The sequence below is a fragment of the Gekko japonicus genome, unplaced genomic scaffold (assembly GCF_001447785.1).
Source record: "Gekko japonicus isolate JY-2015 unplaced genomic scaffold, Gekko_japonicus_V1.1 scaffold668, whole genome shotgun sequence".
Taxonomy (NCBI): Eukaryota; Metazoa; Chordata; class Lepidosauria; order Squamata; family Gekkonidae; genus Gekko; species Gekko japonicus.
This window is the reverse complement of record NW_015174861.1, coordinates 445,976-468,200: the sequence shown is the minus strand read 5'-3', so window position 1 is coordinate 468,200 and position 22,225 is coordinate 445,976. Positions and strand designations below refer to the sequence as shown.

At 39.0% G+C, this 22,225-nt stretch overlaps 1 protein-coding gene across 1 annotated transcript in view; it reads left to right on the top strand.

The window, feature by feature from the left end:
• Positions 1 to 22,225, top strand: part of ATAD5 (ATPase family, AAA domain containing 5) — a 34,209-nt gene that overhangs the window by 4,982 nt on the left and 7,002 nt on the right. Inside the window, exons 3-18 of the mRNA XM_015424685.1 lie at positions 2,633 to 2,687; positions 3,282 to 3,449; positions 6,149 to 6,290; positions 7,182 to 7,263; positions 9,771 to 9,952; positions 10,563 to 10,720; positions 10,904 to 11,048; positions 11,428 to 11,703; positions 12,667 to 12,763; positions 14,205 to 14,284; positions 14,560 to 14,705; positions 14,796 to 14,937; positions 17,008 to 17,163; positions 17,967 to 18,079; positions 18,428 to 18,521; positions 21,325 to 21,389. Coding sequence (XP_015280171.1) covers positions 2,633 to 2,687; positions 3,282 to 3,449; positions 6,149 to 6,290; positions 7,182 to 7,263; positions 9,771 to 9,952; positions 10,563 to 10,720; positions 10,904 to 11,048; positions 11,428 to 11,703; positions 12,667 to 12,763; positions 14,205 to 14,284; positions 14,560 to 14,705; positions 14,796 to 14,937; positions 17,008 to 17,163; positions 17,967 to 18,079; positions 18,428 to 18,521; positions 21,325 to 21,389 — 2,101 coding nt within the window. The remainder of the gene's footprint in view (positions 1 to 2,632; positions 2,688 to 3,281; positions 3,450 to 6,148; positions 6,291 to 7,181; positions 7,264 to 9,770; positions 9,953 to 10,562; positions 10,721 to 10,903; positions 11,049 to 11,427; positions 11,704 to 12,666; positions 12,764 to 14,204; positions 14,285 to 14,559; positions 14,706 to 14,795; positions 14,938 to 17,007; positions 17,164 to 17,966; positions 18,080 to 18,427; positions 18,522 to 21,324; positions 21,390 to 22,225) is intronic.

The window sequence follows — 22,225 nt, the reverse complement described above, 5'->3', positions numbered from 1 at the left end:
GTCATAAGACCTCCACTATAACTTGTAGAGCATTGGTTTACAGCTACTGTATCTTTCTCTCTGTAACCTAAACACATACATATAGGGATGGTTTGATCCCATGGTGGTGATGGGGGTTTGGAGAAGCATGCTTTACATCTCCTTGCACTGGCACTTTGGCTGCAGTTCCAATAGCAGCCGGAATCTGCCGAATCCAAGCCATGTAGGTTCTGTATGGATGGCTGAACTCTTAGATTCATGGAATGAACTCATCTATGCATACAGAGCCCATAAATATTGGATATGAATACATATTATGCCACTGTGGTGGTGTCAGTGACAGGGCTGTTCTTAATTATTAATTAGATTTTTTAAAATCACCACTTACCCAAAGGGTGTGTCAGCAACTTACAACGTTAAAACCATATAAGAAGGTAAAAACAACATAAAAACCAAATAGCAAATATTAAATATTAACATTAAACTATTAAATAATTAAAATATATGGATAGCACCATACCACTAATAAAAACAATGCAAACATGTGGATTGTCCTCCAAAGGCCAACCTAAACAATTCGGCCTTGCATGACCTGTGGAAACTAAACAAGTACGGCAGGGCACGGGTGTCATCTGAGAGTGCATTCCACGAGGTAAGAGCCACAACTGAGAAGGCCCTTCCCCTGGTGACAGCTAATTGAGCCAACCTGGGGCCAGGCATGAACAAGCATGCTGGATGGACAGAAAGGAAAGATGTATCCCTGCTCCCCTGTAAGGAACTTGATAATTCAGGCTTCAGGTTCTAATAAGGAGACTGGGCCTTCCTTCAGAACTTTAAGTGTTGGGATTCTGGCCTATTCAGAAAGTGCTCACTATAGTGACTAGAGACATCTTTGTGCATTTTGTTTTAATTGAAGATTTGACCTTGAGAGACTCTTTTATAGTCTCTATTCCTCCTTTCTAGTTTCTTCTCATAGATGTTAATTAACTGGCCGGCCCTGATTGGCCATTGAGTTGCTGGGTGATGCACTGAGTGTTAGAAAATACAGTTTTTTAATGCACATAGGATGGCCACTTTTTAGCTGTTTCCACCTTGGCATGCTGCTACGCTGTACCAGCTAACTATGGAGGAGGCGTGTATTCTATCAGGTGGGTAAAATGGATGATTGAAGAATAATATCCAGAGATGCCTAAAGGTAGTAAGGTTTAAAGTTTTCAGATAGCCAGGTTTTATGTAGTAATAGTGAGGCTTTTTTATATATATAATTTTGCCTGCAACTGAGTGGTTCATGCTTTGCAACACTCCTTGTGCTAATAAATTTGATTTATATTTTAAGCTGTATCTGGAATTACTAACTTGAACATAGATTCAGGTAGGTAGCTGTGTTGGTCTGACTTGAACATAGGTGCACCTACCTTGGGAGTAGAAAGCTGAGATCTTGTAAAAGCAGAGCTTTCACTCTCACAAAATAAAAGAGGAGTGTGCCCTGCCTGCCTGACTGCTGGAGCAGCTGTTTTCAGCACCCAGAATAAGAGATTTGGGGCAGCTTATCTTTACACCCTCCACACCAGTGTATTGTCCAATCCACAGGGGAAGACATTATTAAGATGGGTGGTTATAGACAGGGGATGATCTAGCCAAACTTAAGCACTACAAAGTCTCATAGAAGAGACTTATGTCTATGCTTAACTTTTGCTTCAAGGTGCTTAACTAGCTGGGTTGAGCCCTGGTTGTTGTAAGCATCACCAGAACCTCCTGAAGCTGACAGTGGCAGAGTGATGTGTGTGGCCCAGTCACATGTGCAGGTCCACTACTACTTCCACTCCTTCAACAAAAAGCCAAGTTACTGTGCTTCACTGTGGCCTCTTTGTGCTTCTGATTGCTGCTTCTCTGCAGGCGGAAGAGTTGGATGCCATAAAGCAAGCAGATCAATAAGCTGCCTAGGTTACCATTTCACCTGTTTGCTCCTTCCTACTTGTATCACTTTTGAGACAGTAGCACTTTAGAGCCCAAGAATTTTGTGGTATAAGCTTTTGAGAATCAAAGCTTCCTTCATCCAATATGAGAGAGCTGTTGCTTTATTTTCTCCTGCTCCTTCAATTTTTCATGTCTTGCTCTTTTCTGATTCTGGACTCTGCAGTGGCAAAAGGGGTATTGATGCGTGCACATACTGCCAAAGTAGTTAAGAGATACACCTTCTTCTTTTAAGGAAGGAAGAGTAAATGCCCAGCTGCGTGCACTGAACTTTCACTTACCACCATGGTGTGTTTTTTCCTTTTAATCTCTGTATTTAACACAATATAAAGAGTTTATTGGAATACTCATTATTTCCAAATAATGTTCTGCATCTGTAAACCTGGCGTATATTAGGAGTTAAATCTCTTTAATATATCTACAAAAATAAAATAAATGAGAAGAAGAAATGCTAGCAGATACTAACCTCATCATTTACATTCATTGCTCTAGTCAAAATACTAATATAAACACTACAGTTACTTGGCAATCATAGGTTACATTTTATTTACAATACCCACTATTACTAACTGTTTATCTTGCATCTGTGAAAGAATGGTGTTGAAGTGGTCATGAGAGCCAAATTTACTATGTTTTTTGTTTTTTAAAAAACTTGTATTGTGATTTACTGTACATACAGGATGAAATTCACCAGAATTAGTACCTCTGAAGGCTTTTCACCACAGAGTATAAAGGTATTGTTTGAAACAAAATTATGCCTTTTAAATAATAAGATGGTAGAGTAGGATTAGGGGTGGGGGAAAGCTGTTGCAGCCCCTTAGAATAATACTCAGGATACTTATACAAATGTCCTGTTGGGATGGTGCTGTTTTTTTCCTTTCATCTCCAAGTACTTCCAGAAGTAATACAATGCTCATGCTTTTCCTTGACTCACCAACCGACCCTCAATGCATATAAAATGTAACACCTGAACTAGGAGAAGCAATCTTTTTCATTGTGTTTTGAAGTTTCCTTATAAAACAAATACTGATCTCCCAGTTTACAGAAATAAATAAGAAAATTGACGTCTGGGACTTGCTTTTGAGTTTGTTTTATAGAGGTTCAGAGAAAGACAAGACTGTCTGAAAGGGTCCTTAAGGTATGCCAGACCAGATAATTGAATAAAGCAATTTCTGGGAAATTATATACAACATTTCTCTGCTCAGAGGGAAAGTTAATTTGATATCTTTTAAATTTTGTTTTCACATGTTACACCACAAACAGCTTCTTAAATATACAGTAGTTGCCTGCTAATGGCCCTTTGCTGGTTGTTTTTAATTTGATGGTAGATGAATGCTACTAGTAACAATATATCCAAAGCAAAAAAATTGATTGAGAAAGCAAAGGCTCTACAGCATAACAAGGCAAGGATTATGGAAGAGACATTGTGCGCACCTCTAAGACGCTCTTCTAGACAACAGGCTGTTGCTGAAAAGAAAAACCCGCAAAATGCAGAAGTAAGTCCACAAATTCCAGCTTATTTATGTCATTTATTTTATTTAGGATCTTTTAAGTAATAGTTTTTCTTTGCTTGCTGTATGGTAGAATGGAAGTTTGAAATGATGCGTGGTGAAAATGTTTACTTACGAGCTTGTCTGTAAGTTTTATTTTCCTTGTTAGCCTATATGTTATACTGCATGTCTGAAATTGGGTGAATGCTGCTTCTCATGTATAAATGGTGACAAAGTCAAGTGAATTTATAAATATCTAAAATTCCCTTGGGGACTTCCAGCGAGGCTGTAAAATGGACCTATTTAAATGAGCTTTTTGGGCAACTTGGAGGTTATACATGTTGTTTCTTGCTTACCTGTTTAATGATGTGTTTAATGATTGTAATAGATGATTAATTAGACATTGCATTTATTGTTACCTGGCTTGGGAGAAATGAGGTGTATATATAAATGAATAAAATACATTTCCCCACTTTTTAGACATACATTAGTGAATGGGTGGGATCTAGATACTGCAAAGAGATTTACTGCGTCTCCATTACTCTTGTAGCCACCCCACCACCACCACCAAAGCTGCTTCTGGGGTTGGAACTCTCAGGAATGGGGTTTCCCCCACACACACACACACATACACACCATGTGAGTGGAAATACCCTCTTGCCAGGCAAGGTGAGGTTTGGATCCATCCTGAAGTTCATAATCGCATTTGGGTGACATATTTACAAAATTTGTGGTTGTCAGTATTCACCCACGTTTGAACATATATTATAACATGTATAATACATTAGTCTTCCTCGAGTCGTAAAACTCTAAATTCAGAATGAGTAAAATATTACAGTGGCGTCTGTTGAGCTTTCAAAGAAAATAACATGTACTTTCTTGAAAACATTAATTACTTATCTGCTTTATAGCAGCTTAACGTGTAATGTACTTTTCATCCATATACCTTCTCAAGAATACCCCAGTGCTATTTGTATATAACACATGGGGAACTGAGGCTGAAGGTGTGACTTGCTCAAGGCTGAACAGGAACTGAACTCAATTTTCTAGTTCAGCTCTACACTAGTGCTGTAGAGAGGATCAGATTTTGGCCTGTTCTCCGTATTGACCTTACTCCTGATCTTCTGTGTAGTTGATCTCCAAGTTATGGAATCTTCTTGGAATTGAGCACTCCGCACCTTGTCCTGTTTTCCATAGTATTTCCTGCTTTAAATTTGTTGTTGTTTTTTGCACTGGGGCACAGTGTTCAGTTTTGAAATTCAAGGGCGGTTGACATCAGCAATGTCGTCATCACTGCCATCAGATGACCTTCCACTTTTTAAAATTTGTGCAGGCACCTTAGTGATACTGTGCTCTAGCACTAAATCACCCACCACGTCACTTGTTAAACCTCCTGCACTTTTTTCCAGAGTGGATAGGTGTTCTCACAATAATTTTCAACCCACCTCTTTAAAAAAAATTCCACAGCTACGTGGATGCGCCGTTTTGAATAACGCACCAATGAAAGTCCATTGCAATAAACATAAGAGTGATATGTATAGCAAAATAACATGAAAATTTCCCCCTCACTGATGACCATGCATTATTGCAAGCCTAATAGTACTAAAAATTACTGCTCAGCCTGGGTGAAGGGATCAGCCTGTCGTAAAGATAGCCCTGGGTGAATGGGATTACTAAAACCAAAGATCGGAATAGGTAAGGGGGGGGGGACATGAAATCATGTACTGCTGAAGAAATTAGCATAGCAGGAAAGAAGAAACTTCTCAAACATATCATGTTAGTGAACGTTAGTGAACATTGATGGCATTGGTATGATGCAAGTAAAGGGACAACCTGGGAGCAGACTCAGAGGTAGCAGGAAAAACATCAAAATAATCCAGACTCAGAATAAGAATTATAAAAATTGTTGGGGGTGAATGGTTGCATTTAAAATAACACATTAACACATTATCGCATGCATGACCATCTGAAAACATAGTGCTTACCTATACATTCACTATCGCTAATCTCTCTTATGACAAAAAAAAAAAATTGCAGCCAGAGAGGAGAGAGCAGGGGGAAGGAGGATGGAAAAGGGTAAAAGGAAGCATGGATACAGAGGAGGATGTTCAAAAGGGGGCCCACATCTCTGCTGGGAAAAATACCAGTTCCAGCATTTCGCACTGGAATCAAGCTGACTTGCAATAGGTTTGAAAATAAAATTGCCTATTAAGTATTCTTGGGGCGGGGGGTGCAAAAAACCCAAGGAAACCCCAACATTGACGCAGCATGGAGAAAACAAGTTGCGGAACAAAAAATTGGAAATGTCATTAAATGATTGTATATCCAAGGTAAAGTACACATGTGGAATGGGCCTTTGTTGGATGTTGAAAAAACATGAACACTTTAGAGGTTTCATGGTAGCAACAATACAGTATGTATGACAACCCTACCCAAATCTCTATAGGGTTCTAGTGTGAGCACAGTGTGGGCTTCCACATTTATTTGCTTGTTAGAGACACCTCCAAATATTTACTGACGATGTTGGATGACGGCTCATCCTTCAGTGAGATAAATGGGAGGACTTTCTCCAACAAGGATCCATGTGCATTGCATTAGAATGTAGGAGTAATTATTTTTCAGAAAAGCTTTATACAAGTGGTTAGGACATCTTTTTCATTGTGTAATGTTTAAAAATATGTAATATTTCTTCTGTTTTTATTCAGGAATCTGTGATTATTTTGGATTCGAGTCCAAGCGATGTTACTACTATATCAGAAGTTATGGAGAAGCAGAAGATTCTTCAAAATTTGAATGATGTTTTGGGAAAAAAGGCTGGAAATACAAAAGCAACTAAAAAATCAAGTGGTAGCTAATTTTAATCTAACTATTATAGCTATTTAAAGCATCCTCTTAGACATTAAAAGTTTAACATATTTTGTAAATATGTAAACATAGGCTGACTGCCTGAGCTTAGTTCAAGAAGTTTTGTTCCATTTGTAGAAATGGTTAAAAGCAAACATCGTTTTGTGCCTGGAAATCTATTATTTACAAGCATCTAAGGCAACAAAGGGCTTTTGGCCTGAATTCTAAAAATCTGACATACTGAGTGCTTTTTATTGAAGGCTGCACCTAAAGGAGATAGCAGACAGGCAGAAACTTGATAGTTACTTTTACTAAACTCATGGAGCAATCCTAAGCAGCTCTATTCAAAAGTAAGTTGTATGTTACTCAGTGGGATTTACTCCCAAAACAGTATTCTTATGACCGCAGCCTTAGTTACGGTACCAATGACTAAATGGTTTGCTTTTGCTGAAGTAGTCTGAAATATATTTACTCTTCTCTAGCGTCCTGTTGTGTAGGGATGAGAAAATGTTTTATTTATACACACACACACACACATATATATATATACACAGACACACACACACACACACATATATATATGGCAACAACAACAAAAGTCTCCATGTGGGCAGTGAGAAGGGAGAAACTGGGGAGGAGAGGCATTACTTTGTGTGTGGTAAAAGAAAAACCTCCGTGTACACAATATACATGGACTACAGCAACTAACTTCAAAACAGGAGATCATTGTCATTGGGAATCCTTTGCTTAAGAACAGAAATTAGTTAAAAAAATAAGAGAGAGAGAGTACTAGCATGTGCCTTTTCATGTTAATATTTTAACAAGGATCCATGACCTTGTTATATGCTAAGAATATAAAAATCCATACTAATCTAGCAATATATCGTTTTCAAGGCAAAGAAAAAGTGTCTTCGTTATTCAGGAAAAAGGTTCAGAAGCCTGCAGTTGAAACCATCAGGATCTCTGATGAAAGCAGGTCAGTTTATGAGCTTATGGAGAAATGAAATGGTTTGTGGAAGCTATTGTATTTTTAAATTTAAATTGCGTTCTTCTGCTGTATATTTGCTGCTTTAGTTGAACATTGTGATCTGATCCTCAGGTTGATCCTAAATCCTTCTGTGCTGGCAGAACCAAAAGATATGTGGGGGAATCTAGACTAGCATAGTGACACCGTTTCACCAAGAAGACCCCTGTAGGCACAAGAGGGAGACTTGAGAGTGTGTGTGTGGTGTGGGTGAAGAGTGAGAAACTTGTGCTCACTCAGACTTCACTTCTGCATTATTTCACCCCAGTGCAATTTAACTTGGTAGAACAGCTGATGAAAGTAAAATAAAGAGCTTCTGAGACCAATTGTTAACCATAGTAATGTGCATGTGGATATTTCCAGTCCAAATATATATCCAAAAAATACCTTATAGTCAGGAGTCCGGGTGGTATCTGGGATACCAGTAAATGGGTCTCAGAATATTTAGGAGTAATTTGGGAATATCTGGGACCAGTGTTTTAAGGCTCTCAGGACTGTTTTTTTCTTTAATTTTTCTGTGTCTGGGTCATTGTCTTCTTGCTGGGACTTGGTATCTGCTTGCCAGCTTGGTTTGGCATCTGTGCTTTGAAATTGGCTCTGTCAGTCTTGCAAGTTGCTACATTGTGATCTTTGCACAAGTTGGCTTGTGTTGGATTCTCTGATTTGGTATTGGCTTGGATTCTCTGTGTTAGGCTTTCCATGTTGTCCCATGCTTCTGCTGGTTATTGTTTGCCCTGGAGAAAACATAGCATTTTCCCCCCATAGGAAACAATGGAGGATGGCTGGGGGCACCTTGTTCAAGGGCCCATAGATCCAATTCTTCAGTTGGGAGTTGTTGAGTGGACAGGCACCAATGCTCCCTCTAAGCTGTGAGGTCTTGTGAGCAAAGATTCTGTTTTGTGAGCTACTGGCATTAAAGTTGTGAGTTAGCGATTTGGCTACTACATAAATTAGTTTGCTCTGGAGCCATCCTTCCTGAGCAAAGACAAGAATGGGTGCTACATAAATTAGTTTGCTCTGGAGCCATCCTTCCTGAGCAAAGACAAGAATGGGTGAGCCGGAGGCTAAAAAACTGTGAGCTAGCTCACACTAACTCAGCTTAGAGGGAACACTACTGCAATTCTGCTGCAATTTTGGTGCCATTTGCTTAAACAGCCCTTCCAGCCCCCCAGAATGATTCCCTAGAAGGAATAATGGAGCCAAATAATATCGGAATACCCCCCAAAAAAACCCTAGATCCAAATACCAAACTGGTATATAGAACCTGAATAACTTGAAATACCGACATTTTTTGGCTCCCTGATGTCCGGAACAAAAAAATACCAATATTTTTCCATGTTGCACATCCCTACTTGCCAGTTCAAGCCTATTGTACTTTACACTGCTCATGCTAATTGACTATCATAGGGCAGTGGAAGTATCCTTCCTGGATGTTTCTTCCTGGAGGCTGTTGCTAACTTTTCATGTATCAAGCCAGTGCTGCTTCGTGCTTCACATAAGCCTCCTATAGTACTGTCCTAGTTAACAGGGATCCTTCAGTAGTGTTATGGTAAGGCTATGTGATGTTGTGGGCTGGCCCCGGGAGTCTGTAAAAGGCCTGCTATTAATCATTTCTTCTGTTTGATCCTGAAACTGTGTAGCCAGGTTGTGTTGCTTCTGTCTGAAACTTTGTTGCCCATAGATTTAAGTGGGTAGCTGTGTTGGTCTGAAGCAATAGAACAAAGTTTGAGTCCAATGGCGCCTTTAAGACCAACAAAGTTTAATTCTTGGTATAAGCTTTCATGTGCTTATAATTATTGTAGCTTGCAAGATATTCCTTTCAAATTACATTTTGCTACTTCAGGTCAAGTGAATATTTTTTCAACCTGAAATAACAAGCATTTTTGATAAAGAAGAATTCATCTGCATTGTGTGCGTATGTGGCACTTAACAAAAGTTGAAAAAGTGTATTTTTAAATGTAATGCTGGTGATAAACTCCAGAGGAGAGTATGATGTTGCTTCAACAATGGTAAATGTGTCTGCTTAATATACAGTGATTTTCAAACTTCCTTCCACATCAGAGTCTTTGGGGAATCTTGTGGCATTTAGAGGATTCTTTGGCATTTTATGCCTCTATCCAGTGTGAACTTGTGAGTACATTCTAGAATTCACCAACACCCCTTCGTGGCTTTATACTGCAGATAAAGATTAGTATTTTATTAGTTTATTTCATTCATAGCCTTTCTCTGTGAGACTCAAAGCAGATTACAACATTATAAACGGTCATTCAGTTTATAATCTTCCACTAATCTTCTCATAGACAACCTTTGACAAGCTTCTGAGGAACTCCAAGATAGCTCTGAATACAGTTTGAAAATCACTGGAGTAAAGGGAATATATATACACATACACACACACACACTGTAATTAATATATTAATACTAAACGTCTATCCACGACATTGGGTTATTTCCCTTAGTGAAGATGAATCTGAAAATTCTCAAGATGATGAGCAATTCAAAGCAAAACGTAAATTTTTGATGAGTGGTTTGCCAGAGTCGCTGAAAAGGCAAATTGCAAAGAAAGCAGCAGCTTTGGAAGCATATTCTGCAACAAATTCCTGTCTTCGAACAGTGGGCCATGTGCAGCAGAAGGATGAGGGTGAGTATTGATTACTTGAGGCATGGACTTTTTTTTACCTTCGGGAAAAGTTTGTTGGCACTCTTCTTCCACTGCAGAAGCAAAACAAATACATCAGCGTTATACATTAAGGCAAATAAACAAGTAGCATGTTTAAAATTCTGCTTGCGATTGTAGGGTCAAGGAAATTATTGTTTTTCTTTGGAGAACACTGAGGAGGTAAATAGATCTAAGATAATGTGTATATTTGCTTTCTACGGAAGAAAAATAGAAAAGGGAGATGGGATTTTATAGGGCTAATATTTATCCTTTCCTGAATGTGAGTTGCATCAGGAGAACAATAGAGCCTGAAAAATCATAATGAGAGACCTCTTTTTAAGGATGGCAAGGACAAGAACAGTTTAGAAGTTGAAGTGCAGTATAGTTTTTTTAAAGCAAAGATTAATTTTTGGAAGTGTTCAGGATAGCAAAGAACTTGCATATAGGCATTTTGTATCCAGGTTAATATACCAGCTTTTTAGTTAAGTGATGAGTCTGTCAGCAAACTGCTAATACTTTTTGATCACTTGATCACAATATATCCATTGATATATTTATTAATTCTGCTAACTGAGCTTTTTTTGTTTTGTAGCGTGCTTGATGTGGAAGTTGACACCACCCTCTTGCCCTCTCTTAACTAATCTAAGAGAGAATTTGGAAGTAACTGACATTGCACAGTGTACTTTCTCACTTGGTGAATTTTCAGTTTTAAAAGCTCAGTCTAATAGCACTGATTCTGCAATTATTACGGTTAGTACTTTGTAAATCATTTTACTCTGTCCAGCTTTTGTGAATAAATTTCATATATTATTAAACTAACTTTCTTCTACTCAAGTCCTGCTTTAAAATTGCACAGCCTATGTGATTTCCTGGGTTTATTATATGCTATGTTTTTCACTCTTAGAGTAACATTTGTTATTTTTCTAATTGCAGTCATCTGGTTGGCGGCCAGTTCTTTCTGAAACACTGAGGAATTGTTTGTTGGAAGAGATAAAGGCTTCTAACCCCCAGTTTCCTGCAAAAAGGTTTTTTGATATACTCCTGAAAAAACAAATCACTCCTGAAACTAATAAACAAGGTTAGCAACATATATAATTTGAAATCAGAACACAGACATAAGTAGCAACCTAAATGCTTACTCAATTTACTTGCTTACACAACTTCATCTTGGCCAGGTTTGGAGAGGTTTATGTACTTCTGCATGTACAGTTTTTTCCTCTCCTGGCAGCAGTCCATTGCACCTTATTGGTGCTGTTCTTGAGGGTTTACATGTCTTTGGGTATATCTCTTTTTAAAAAAAAACAGCTGTCAGTGGAAGGGGGAGCTGACAGATGTTGTACAGTGCCTTAGATCAAGAGTCTTTGTGAGTAAACCATGTACAAATTATTTGGTAGAGGTAACCATGAGAAGTGCTAAGACTGCTTGACCTGATCTATGTTTTGTTTTCCTTTGACTAGTAAACAAATGTGAAGCTGTAATCAGGGCAAGCATGAAATCTGACAATCGGCGAGAGAACAAAAGAAAACGAAAAACTGAGGGCCATAAACACAAAAGAAGGAAACAGACAGAAAAGGCAGATGTGAAACTGTCCGATACAGCTTCCAAAGAACTGTGTGTAAAACAAGAAGGCATGGAAAACAAAACCCACACAGTGGACACAGATGAGACTGAACCCCCTGAAATTATAACAATAGAAGATGGTGATGTGAACACGGAAATAAGTTCTATTTCTGGTAACTTTTTATGCTTTTGTCCATAATGCTTTAGAAAATGTTGGGAAGGTAGTCCCATTATCACAGGGTTGGTCCTGCCTAGATTTCCATGGGTTCAAGGAAAGGGTGATTATTGCAGATCCCCCCTTCTGTGGAACCCCATCCCTAAATGCAGGGGGGACCCCCAGGAATAGCTTAAGGAGGGAAATTGGAGGTCTCCTGCAAAGGGGGGGGGGAATCAGCAAAAAATCCTAGTTGTAGTCATGAATTACTCATTGTACTCCATATGACAACTCTTGTGCGGATTTGATGAAGATGCAGCATATTGAGGAACTACTAATCCACTGAGAACCTTGTTGGAGCACAGTCTGAATGGATCTACATAAGATTAGTAGAATGATTTACTTAAACACATACATAGTGGCTTTGATTCTGCTGCACAGATGGATCATGCAAAGGATGGGACTGCTGTACCATTCGCCCTCCACTGTTTTGCATCCTTCATAAGCTATAGGATCTACCAACCCTCTGAAACTGATTTCTGCAGCTAACGCTGTGGTAAAGGTTAATGGAGGAGGGAATGGGACACATACACACATGATTTTGGCAGGGTCCTTGGTTCAAGTCACTAATAATGTTATGGTACTAATTTGTTATATAATAGAAAACATATTTTTTTCAAACTTTGGCTTGCATAACCAATAGTAGCACCAGTGCTCTGGAGTAGCTTGAAATCAATAGGACTACTTTAGAATAAAAAGTTTGAGGATATGTCTGTTTTGTCAAAAGATAAAATTAAGACAAGATCAACTAATAAGGCATTTTATCCTTTGTGTAGCTAAAGCTATTTTTTTTAAAATGAAATTAGTAGGCTCCAAGTAAGAATGAAGACATTTTCAGCTGCTTGCTGAATGCTGGTTATGGTAAGCGTGTAGTTATGGTCTTGCACACTAAAACGGGTAGTTTCTGTGTTTATGACTGCAGATTCTGCCAATGAAGATGTGCTCTGGACAGAGAAATATCAGCCACAGAACTCCAATGAGCTAATAGGCAACACTGCAGCAATTAAAAAACTACACAGGTTGGAAATGATTGAACTTCTTGAATTTTTTAAAGTGATTGTTGCAACAGCTGAATTCTTTCCAGGCTTATATAATGGTGTATAGTGCTAGTCAGCAGTCTGGCTGAAGTTAGTTCTGGCTAATTTTTCTTTCTTTCTTTCAAAAATAGAATAAGAAAGAAAAATACTCAAGATCCAGCTACAAATTTTTTAAAAGTATATATATAAAGTACACAAGTTTCTATAAATGTTTTCCAGATATCGAAAAATAAGTGCATACACAATTGTTGTCTATATGCCATTATGGCAATCTCACCCTCTTTCTTCCCTCATGCACAGGGTTTTCCCTTTGTTTCTTCTTTCTTGCTTGCTTGAGCAGCCCCTATATCTGTTTTGTTCTTATTTGCTGGTCTATGGCTGTCCTACCCTGTCACATTATTATATATTTTGATGCTGGCCCAGCCCAGGACTTGAGAGAAGAGACAAAATCATCTGCTAATATTCTGCTCCTGTGATGGCACATAAGAGGCTTTTCAAAGTTCAAAAGTAAACAAAATATTTTATTTAACTTGGAGGGGGAAAGGACAGGTGGAATTAGGGATAGGATGGTGAACTGATAATAAAAACTGAGGTAACTTTGTAATCACACTAAATCCAGTTAATATGTTGCCAAAAACTGTTTTTGCTTTTCAACAAGGTCTTTGAATCTCTGAGGAGAGAGGCTTTCTTTTCAGTTTCTGCTTTAACTTGCAAGCATAGGTTTCTGAGTTTCACTGACACTTCACATTTAGAAGTCAGGAATGTACAACATAGTTCCCAAAGTCCTTCTCTCTGCACAGACCAGGGATCATTCCTCTTTTAAGCGTTATCTCCCTTTTCACTGGGCAGGGATTACTTCTCTTGACTAGAAGCTCTGTCCCTTTTCACTTTGAATGGGTATCTTCTATGATTCTCTCACTCCTCTTGCCTCCTTCCCAGTCCTCGTCAGTGCTAAACTGTCTCTTCTTCAACTGTCATTTCTTAACCCAAGCTCTCCACAGAATTCCATTTGAACAGCCTGTCACTCAAAGGTTCTCAGACTCTGTGAGGCATTAACCCTTAATAGTCCGACACAGCCATGCATTCAAATAATTGATAAAGTTATAGGTCCTTAATCCATTGATCTACAGTGTAATAATAGCCAGATGTCATACTATACCATGGCTGCTGCTGACCAGGGAGAAGAGGATGGAATTTTCACATGGGAAGGGGGAATCCTGCTCCCAGTCTATTAACCATGGTGTTAGGACTCTACTAAGTTTAAAAAGTAGTCAGTCTGACTCAAGAACTTCCAAATGTAAAACTGCCCCTGGCATACACAGTTTCCCCCATGTTCATCTAGGGTAAATTGCAGTCTTCTGAAGTTTTATTTCAATGTGTATCACAGTGCATGCAGTACTGTTTTTTTGTTTGTTTGTTTTAGGTGGCTGAGTGAATGGAAAAAAAGGACTTATTTGGAAGAAAACAGAGCCCAAGAGGAAGAAGAAAGTGGCAGTCAGCAAGGTACTCTGGAAAATACTAGTTTTAACACAATGCAACTAGTTTTAACACAATGCATTAGAGTTTGAATTTTAATATGAGCTAATTAGCATTAGAGTTTGAATTTTAATATGAGCTGTTTTGAGAGCCCAGAGAAGGTTAACCAGTGGGATTTCAGTTTTAGGGTAAGTAAAATATTAAAGGCAATCACATAGATAAAAGTTCCTCTAGATTTACACATTCTGTGTTTTCTGTTCCAGTTTGCAACTGGATAAACATATTTTTATTTAATATCCTAGAATCCTTCGACAGCATGGATTTTAAAGATGACAAATCATACAGTGATGAAGAGACTGAACTATGCAATACCGTGCTGCTAATTGGGCCACCAGGCATTGGAAAGACTGCAGCAGTTTATGCTTGTGCACAAGAGCTTGGCTTCAAGGTTTGGGTTGCGTAGCTACTTGCCTAATTTAATGTCAGCTGGCAAAGTAATGTTGGTATTATGCCTAATCTTTTAACCATATTCCTGCAGATATTTGAAGTTAATGCTTCTTGCCAGCGCAGTGGAAGGCAAATTCTTTCTCAGCTGAAGGAAGCTACTCAGTCTCACCAGGTGGACAAGCAAGGTGTAAACGCCCATAAGCCCTGCTTCTTTAACAGTACTAAATCACCAAGTAAGAAACTTATTCGTTTTATCAGTAGCATAGTGAAGAAAAATAGCTAGAAATAGTTTTCAAAGCCCCAGTTAATAACTAAAGAAGCTATGTGCTATATAATGCCCACCCAGATTTTTACATAGGAAATCTCAATCGTAGCCCCAGAGGGCCATGGTTTGAAAGCACATGAAACAGCAACCCGGCTGAAACTAAACAGTCTGGTCAGTGCTTGGATGGGAGAGTGCCTGAGAAGCCCTGTGCATGCTGCCATGAGTATCATCACGGAAACTTGAGTTATAAACAGGGGTCATTTTGTAGAAAAAGAGGTGCAGGAACTCATTAGCATAACATTTGCATATGTCACACCCCCTGACATCACCAAAAGTGTGTCAGAAGGCAACACCCACTGCTCATGCTCCACTGGACTGTTTTGGATTGCTACCTATGGGGGGGGGGGGATGCGCAGATCTGCCCTAGCAGAGGAGGGAGAGCTTGTACCTGAATAAACCTTGGCCTTAAAGGTGCCACTGGACTGTTTTGGATTTCTAGCTGGGGGGGGACATGCAGATCTGTGCAGGAAAGAAGGAGGGAAGGAGGGAGGGGAAAAGAGAAGGAAAGAAGGAGGAAAAGAAAGAGAAGGAATGAAGGAGGGAAAGAAAGAGGGAGAGAAGGAAAGAAGGAGAGAAAGGGAAAGAAGGAAGGAAAGAAAGAAAGAGAAAGAAAGAAAAGAAGCTTCTTGTTCCTCGTGGCCTGGGGCTGCTAGGAGCAGGGGGTGGGGCTTGTTGCATGTGCCCACCCCCTGGGCTCTTTACTGCCGGAGCTCCGCTCCTGTGCACTCCTGCAGGAAATGACCCCTGGTTATAAATATACAAACAACAGCTGATAGCAATATGATCACATAGACTCTCCCTGGGTTACATTCAACTTTTCATGCACATTCTCCCAAAGAATAATCACACACTGGAAGTTTTAACATGGTCTAGGGACAGGGACATGTTGTTCTCTGGGGCTGCCTCTCCCACATGTACAGCCAGTCCCCAAAAGTAGGTCCACACAGCTGCTATTTGAAGAGCTGAAGGTCATGAAAGTAAGACGAAAGCTTTCTTCTGCCTTGCCACAGCGCTTCAAGCAGGTTGGAACAGTAGTTTCAAGGATAAATTCTTTAGAAATTATGTGAAACATAAAAAGAAAGGTTTTTATCTAGAAAAGAATGATTTAGACAAATTATGGCTTTCTACGAATGATAAATTAATACAAAAATTGTATAAGTTATTCCTGGTAAACTATGAGCTAGATGAAGAGGTAAAAAGTTGTATGATTACATGGATGCAAGACTTTGGTTACATTATTGAAGATTGGTCTAAAATATGGACAGCTGCAAAGCATTTGAGATCTATTTCCTATAAAGAGAATCTATTCAAAATGTTCCACCGTTGGTATTGGTCGCCCGATAAGTTAGCGAAATGGTATCCAAATTTGTCCAAGAACTGTTGGAAGTGTAAAAATAATGTAGGCACCTTCTACCATATGTGGTGGAGGTGCGCTGTGACCCAACGATACTGGCATAAAGTACATAAAATACTGGGCGGTATATTAGAAATAGAAATACCATATGCTCCAGAATTCTTTTTGTTAAATGTGATACCAGAGAAATATACAAAGGAGCAAAAATATGTTTTGGGATATATAATTACAGCAGCACGTATCCTATTTGCCAAGAATTGGAAACAAGGGGGAATACCGTCGAAAAAAGAACTAATTTCTAAAATGCAAGAAATGATTGAAATTGATAAATTCACCACAATATTACAATATAAAGATACAACGATATTCTTTAATAGGTGGGGAACGTTCTATAAATGGTTAAAGAAAAGTTAAAATGTCAAATCCGATGTTGTGAGACTCTGTAAGCTGTTATATCTATAAGTAGAATTTGTATACATGATGAAATGTATTCAATTCAAGAATAAATATGATTTTCAAAAAAAAAAAAAGAAAAAAGAAATTATGTGAAACGGTGTAATGCAAATATATGGGGATAATATGAAAGTTAATGTTTTCTACACTAAAGTACCCTGGGTATTTCAGGAAAATTCCCTCCCAGAAAAGAGTGGTCTCCAAAGAAGCCTCCAGTTTCCCCCAGAAGAGCTGGATTAAAGCAAAGCTTGGCACCCAAAACATTAACAAGCTATTTCAAAATGTCTTCCAAGGAACGAAAAGTACAACAGCAAGAAAACAACAAAGGTAGGCTTGAACATAACATGTATGTGCTTATTTGAAGATGGGGAACAAAATCATAGTGTATACTTGTAAATGTAGAAGGCACAGTGTATGTGGCCAGTCATAAGAAGCAATCATCTATTGCAGTCTTAATTGTTGGGCAGGTGTGTGACTGCTCTTTCCTCTCTTCACCTGTGCTGTTGCTGCTGCCAGTTATCCACTTGCTGTCATGGGGCCATACTATGAAAGCTACATGCACAGTTTTTCCATTCTCCCTTCTAGTTTTAGACCTTCTAGCTCATGTTGGAGAATGAGCATATGTTTATTACAGAGCAGGGATATGAAAGCTGGGTGGCTTTTACTCTCATGTAGCATAATTGAGTGACTAGATCAGGACATGAAAGCCATATCCCCCCCATAAAGGCTGTGCAAAGAGCTCTGTCTCCCTTCTACCCTTCAACCCTGAATAGAGGGACAATGATATTTGTGTGTTCTGCATGAATGACTCTGTTCTGCTGTGAGGATGGGCTTGATCACCTTGAGGAGATTGTTAATCACCACAGGGGACCAGGTAAGTCAGGGAGTAAGAAAATGTACTTAAGGTTAAGCAAACTAATCATATGCTGCCTGGATACTACTTGTAGATCACTGTAAAATCTGAACTACAAGGAATGGAACTACAAAGCACTTCTGGTATATATGTGCCTGTGGTCAGGTATCACAGATGTCTAAATTGATTTTTGAAAGCTTGATACATTTTGTAGTTCACTGCTGGTTTTGACTGGATCTTTATTTTCTGTTTGTACGTGTATGCTCTATCTATGCAGAAAGAAATGAAAGCTTATCTGAAGATAAAGATCAGATTAAATCAATGAAAAGGGGAACTGGAGAAGAGGAATCAAGTAAAAAAAGTGCAACTTCTCTCATCCTCTTTGAAGAGGTATGGAATAATTTCCTGCTCTGCTCTCAAGCAAATGGTTCAATGCTGTTCAGGGAGGCAAGAGTGTGTACAGCTGACCAGCATTGATTGTCTCAAAGAGAAACAAAAGAAAGCACTCCTAATGCATCCTTGTCATACTTTTGCCCATGTGCCCATGTGCTCTGTTGCTATCTTTAAGTACGAAGAACAGATTCAACTTACCTTAAGATTCTCTGGTGACTATTGACACTCCCCTCTCCACTCTGAGAAATAAAGAAATAATGGACCAGAGCCTTATCTAATTGGCTAAGACACATACTTTAAACTCTGTAGAGCAATTGCATGGCTAAAGGTCTTTCATTCTCATAGGTTGATATAATACTAGATGAAGATGTTGGATTTCTAAATGCAATAAAGACATTCATGGCCACTACTAAGAGACCTGTCATTCTTACTACTAATGGTGAGTAATAATAATTTCCAAAAAGTTCTCTCTTGTGAATATTTTAAAATCATATTGAATATATGCTTTGAACATTTTCTTTTGGGGCTTAATTAGGTGAATGGTTGATATTTCAGGAGATGTACGGTGTGACTAGTGTTTCATTACAGGCTCTATTGTAGCTCTTAGAGGTCCTGGACACCATGGAGTACTTCAGACATTCATATCTGTGTTAAGGAATATGGATTTCAAAGTATTATTATTTATAAACAGCCCCTCCTTAACCCATCTTATTCCTATTCCTTCTGCTCTTTTTAAGTTTCTTGTACTACATAATTCTACTAGCTTCTTCATTTTCTGTATGCAGTTTTGGCAAGACAGGACATGTTTTCCCACATCATTTATTTTATTTAACCTTTCTTTCTCCATGACCAGACACAGTCTTGTGTAGAAGGTTCAGAATTCACTTTTCCACTAAAGTTGCCAGACTAAGCTACAGAGGATAATAAAACAGTAAGATATCTACAATTCAGACAAAAATGAAACCTATACACAACAAAACCTAATCAGTCAGCCAAACATATAAACATCAACAGCCTGAACAAAAGGCAAAGTAATACTTTCTTAAAGACTATAAGATCCCACAAAAAAGACAACATTTTCTATAACCTGCAGTCTACAGAACATAGTGTTTGCCTGGAAGTGGCTACCGGCCTGATGTTAAATGGAACCATCAGCAGATTATCCCCTGCAGATCTCAGGAAATGGGTAGGATTGTGTGAGGGAAGCCAATGATATAAAGAGCTCTGAAGTAATCACCAACATCCTGAATTTAGCCTGGAAGCAATTGGAAGCCAATGCATCTTGGGAAACTAGAGTAATATGTTCTCTGCAGCTAACACCAGCAGTTAATCAGGCTGCTGTCTTCCGAACCAACTGTACCTCCCAAATGTCCTTAAGGAAAGCCCCATCTAAAGTTACTGATGTCCAGTTGAGAGATTACTAGAGATTGTATTGCAGAGGTTAAGTTCTGTGCCAGGTCAGGGTAAAGTTGGTCACTGCTGCTACCTTTAAAAGAACACTCCCTGGTGCTGAGCTAGATTTTTTTGAGGAAAATGTAAGATAAGCTTTTCCATCACTGTTCCAGATCTGATTGTCAAGCCAGTCTCTCCAAGTTGTCTTTGAATAGATGTTTAAAAGTGTGTGCGTGTGTGTGTTATATGCCACCAAGTCACTTCTGACATATGGTCTGTATAGAAATATTGGTTCTATATTCACATGCCTTCTCCTGTGGTGTCTTTTGATAACATGCTGTGTCTTGTTTCCTGTTGCAAGCCAATTGGTGAGGCCACATGGCCTCAATAGCCATGCCATAAACCCACATTCTTTCACACTTTCATGCCAAACACCAGACCTCATGGCTACACTTTCTGGCCCACATGCGACCAGTCACGTACACAATGAAGTAGCTGGAGTTTGGGTCACCTGACTGCAGGAGGGGCTCCAAACTTCTAGCCAATCCTATGTTGCAGCTATGACAACCAACAATTGGGCACACCCATGCCCACTCACAATTGGCTGATGGTCACATCTAATTTGTGACTGGAATTGGGGTATAATTGTTTGATCCCTATGAGAGTGAGCTCTCTTGCTTAGCTCCCTTCCTCCTCTTGTCATTGTCTGTTTTATTGTACCTGAAATGCTGCCTCTTGAGAGACAAAGAGTTGCTTTGTGACTTGGAGCACATGGCTGTGCAAAAATGGGATTTCCCTTCAAAATCCCTTGGTACTTGGACTATCTTGGACTGAGGAATACTCCTGACGTGGTAACTATGAATCATTAATGTTTAGTTAAGGCAAACAGCCCTAGCCTTTGTTATTTTTGTAATCTCTGGTAGTCTATGCTAAGCTCTGTACTGAATAAAGATCCTTCTTATTGCTAATTTGTTTCTGATGTTGTAACTGGATTCCAAGTCTAAGCCTCCTCCTGTTTCTATGTGCTCAAGTCTCCATACTTGTCATGGAAACATAACTGTGATAGAGGATCACCATCGTCTTGAGTACTGAGACAAGTCGGATCCTCTGGAGGCAGTGTGCTGCAATGCATGGCCTAATGGAATTGACATCTTTATCATGTATGCATAGTTATTCTGAGAGTCCCACTGCATTCAAAAAGATTTGGCCTTGAAACTACATGAGGCAGTTCTATAGATTCCTCTCCCATCCCTTTAAACCAGAAGCATTTTAGGAGACCACAGTCTTAAAGAGAAGGGGAGGCTGTTTAACCTTCTCCCTCTGGCTATTTTTCTGCTCAGAATCTTGGAGAATAACAGTAAGGAAAGGCTGTAACTTTCATACCTCGCTCATGTACATGCTAGAAATGTCTGACTGCTCTTTTTTGGAAGCAGCATGACTGCTTCTCTTCCTTCTACAGCATAATTAGTTATCCCTTCTCTTTCTCCACTGATCTGCCTGCAACTCATCTCTCATTTTCTACCTCTGTCTTCCTCTATCCCTGTGTTTCAGATGCAATTTCCTTCCCTAAGCAAACTGTTTTGCTAATGCATATATGTGTGTTGCATTTATTTCTGCTACTTGTTCTCTGGAATAATGCTAAAGTCAGGAGTTGTTTGGACTGGGAAGCACTGCAAATTGACTTATCTTTTCCCCTTGTGACCCTGCCTCCTGATTTTCTTTTATTTATTTTTGTAATTTCTTGTAACTTTTATTTATAATATTGATAAGGGCTACATTTATGTTCTAGATATTTTGATTCTCTCTGAGAAGAAAAGTTGTTCTTAAAAGCTGTGACTTTTTCCCTATAGATCCATCATTCAGCTTAATATTTGATGGCTTGTTCGAGGAAATCACCTTCACTGTTCCTTCTTTGGTAAGTCTTTCAGTTTTTGGAATGGAAGATTCCTTTAGTACAACAGAAAACAGTGTATGGATCATTATTGCAACAACAGTTTAATTTGTAGATTGTTAAAAGTTTATATGTAAGTAATTCTGTAATAATTGTACAATTTTTTATTGTACAAAAGCACTTTGTAGTCTATTTTGCTCATATGAATCAATGTTAATGTATTTTAACTTAGGTAAGCTTGATTAATTTCTTTAAATATATGCAAGGCTGTTCAGACACCCTCTGGCCTGGGCTGTTGTGCGTTCATCTCATCATTTCTGTTGTACCAGCAATGATTGATCTTGCTAACTTTGCATAACAATTCCTCAATGACAGCAGAGGTTTTAAAATAATGCAGCATGCATCAAAATTAATTTTTAGTCATTAGAATATTTTCTAGAAATAAAATATTTACTTGCACATTTGGCTAATGTGAATAGTGCTTAAAATATATTCCAGAAATGGACAGTCTTGAGAACACTAGGTGATAGTCACTGTTTGTCCACAGGGGATTAAATCCAGTGTTGATTGACCATTTCTCATTATATATAATTGTGGAGTGGCACTTTGCAGCTCTCCCATTGGCTGTGCAATGTGCTCCCTCAGCCATTGGCCCATCAGCTGCCACTCAAAAGTACTCGCATGCCATTGGCTGGGGGCTGGGTCTGCTTCTCTTCCCTGCCCACTCCCCCTTCAGCCACTGTGCCCTGTCAGAATTACTGGCAAACAGCTTTCTCTCTTGACGAAGACATTTCTCCTGCTTGCCTCCTGTGTGGGACTAACTTTCCCCTCAGTGGCTGTTGTGAGGAACTCATTGGGGC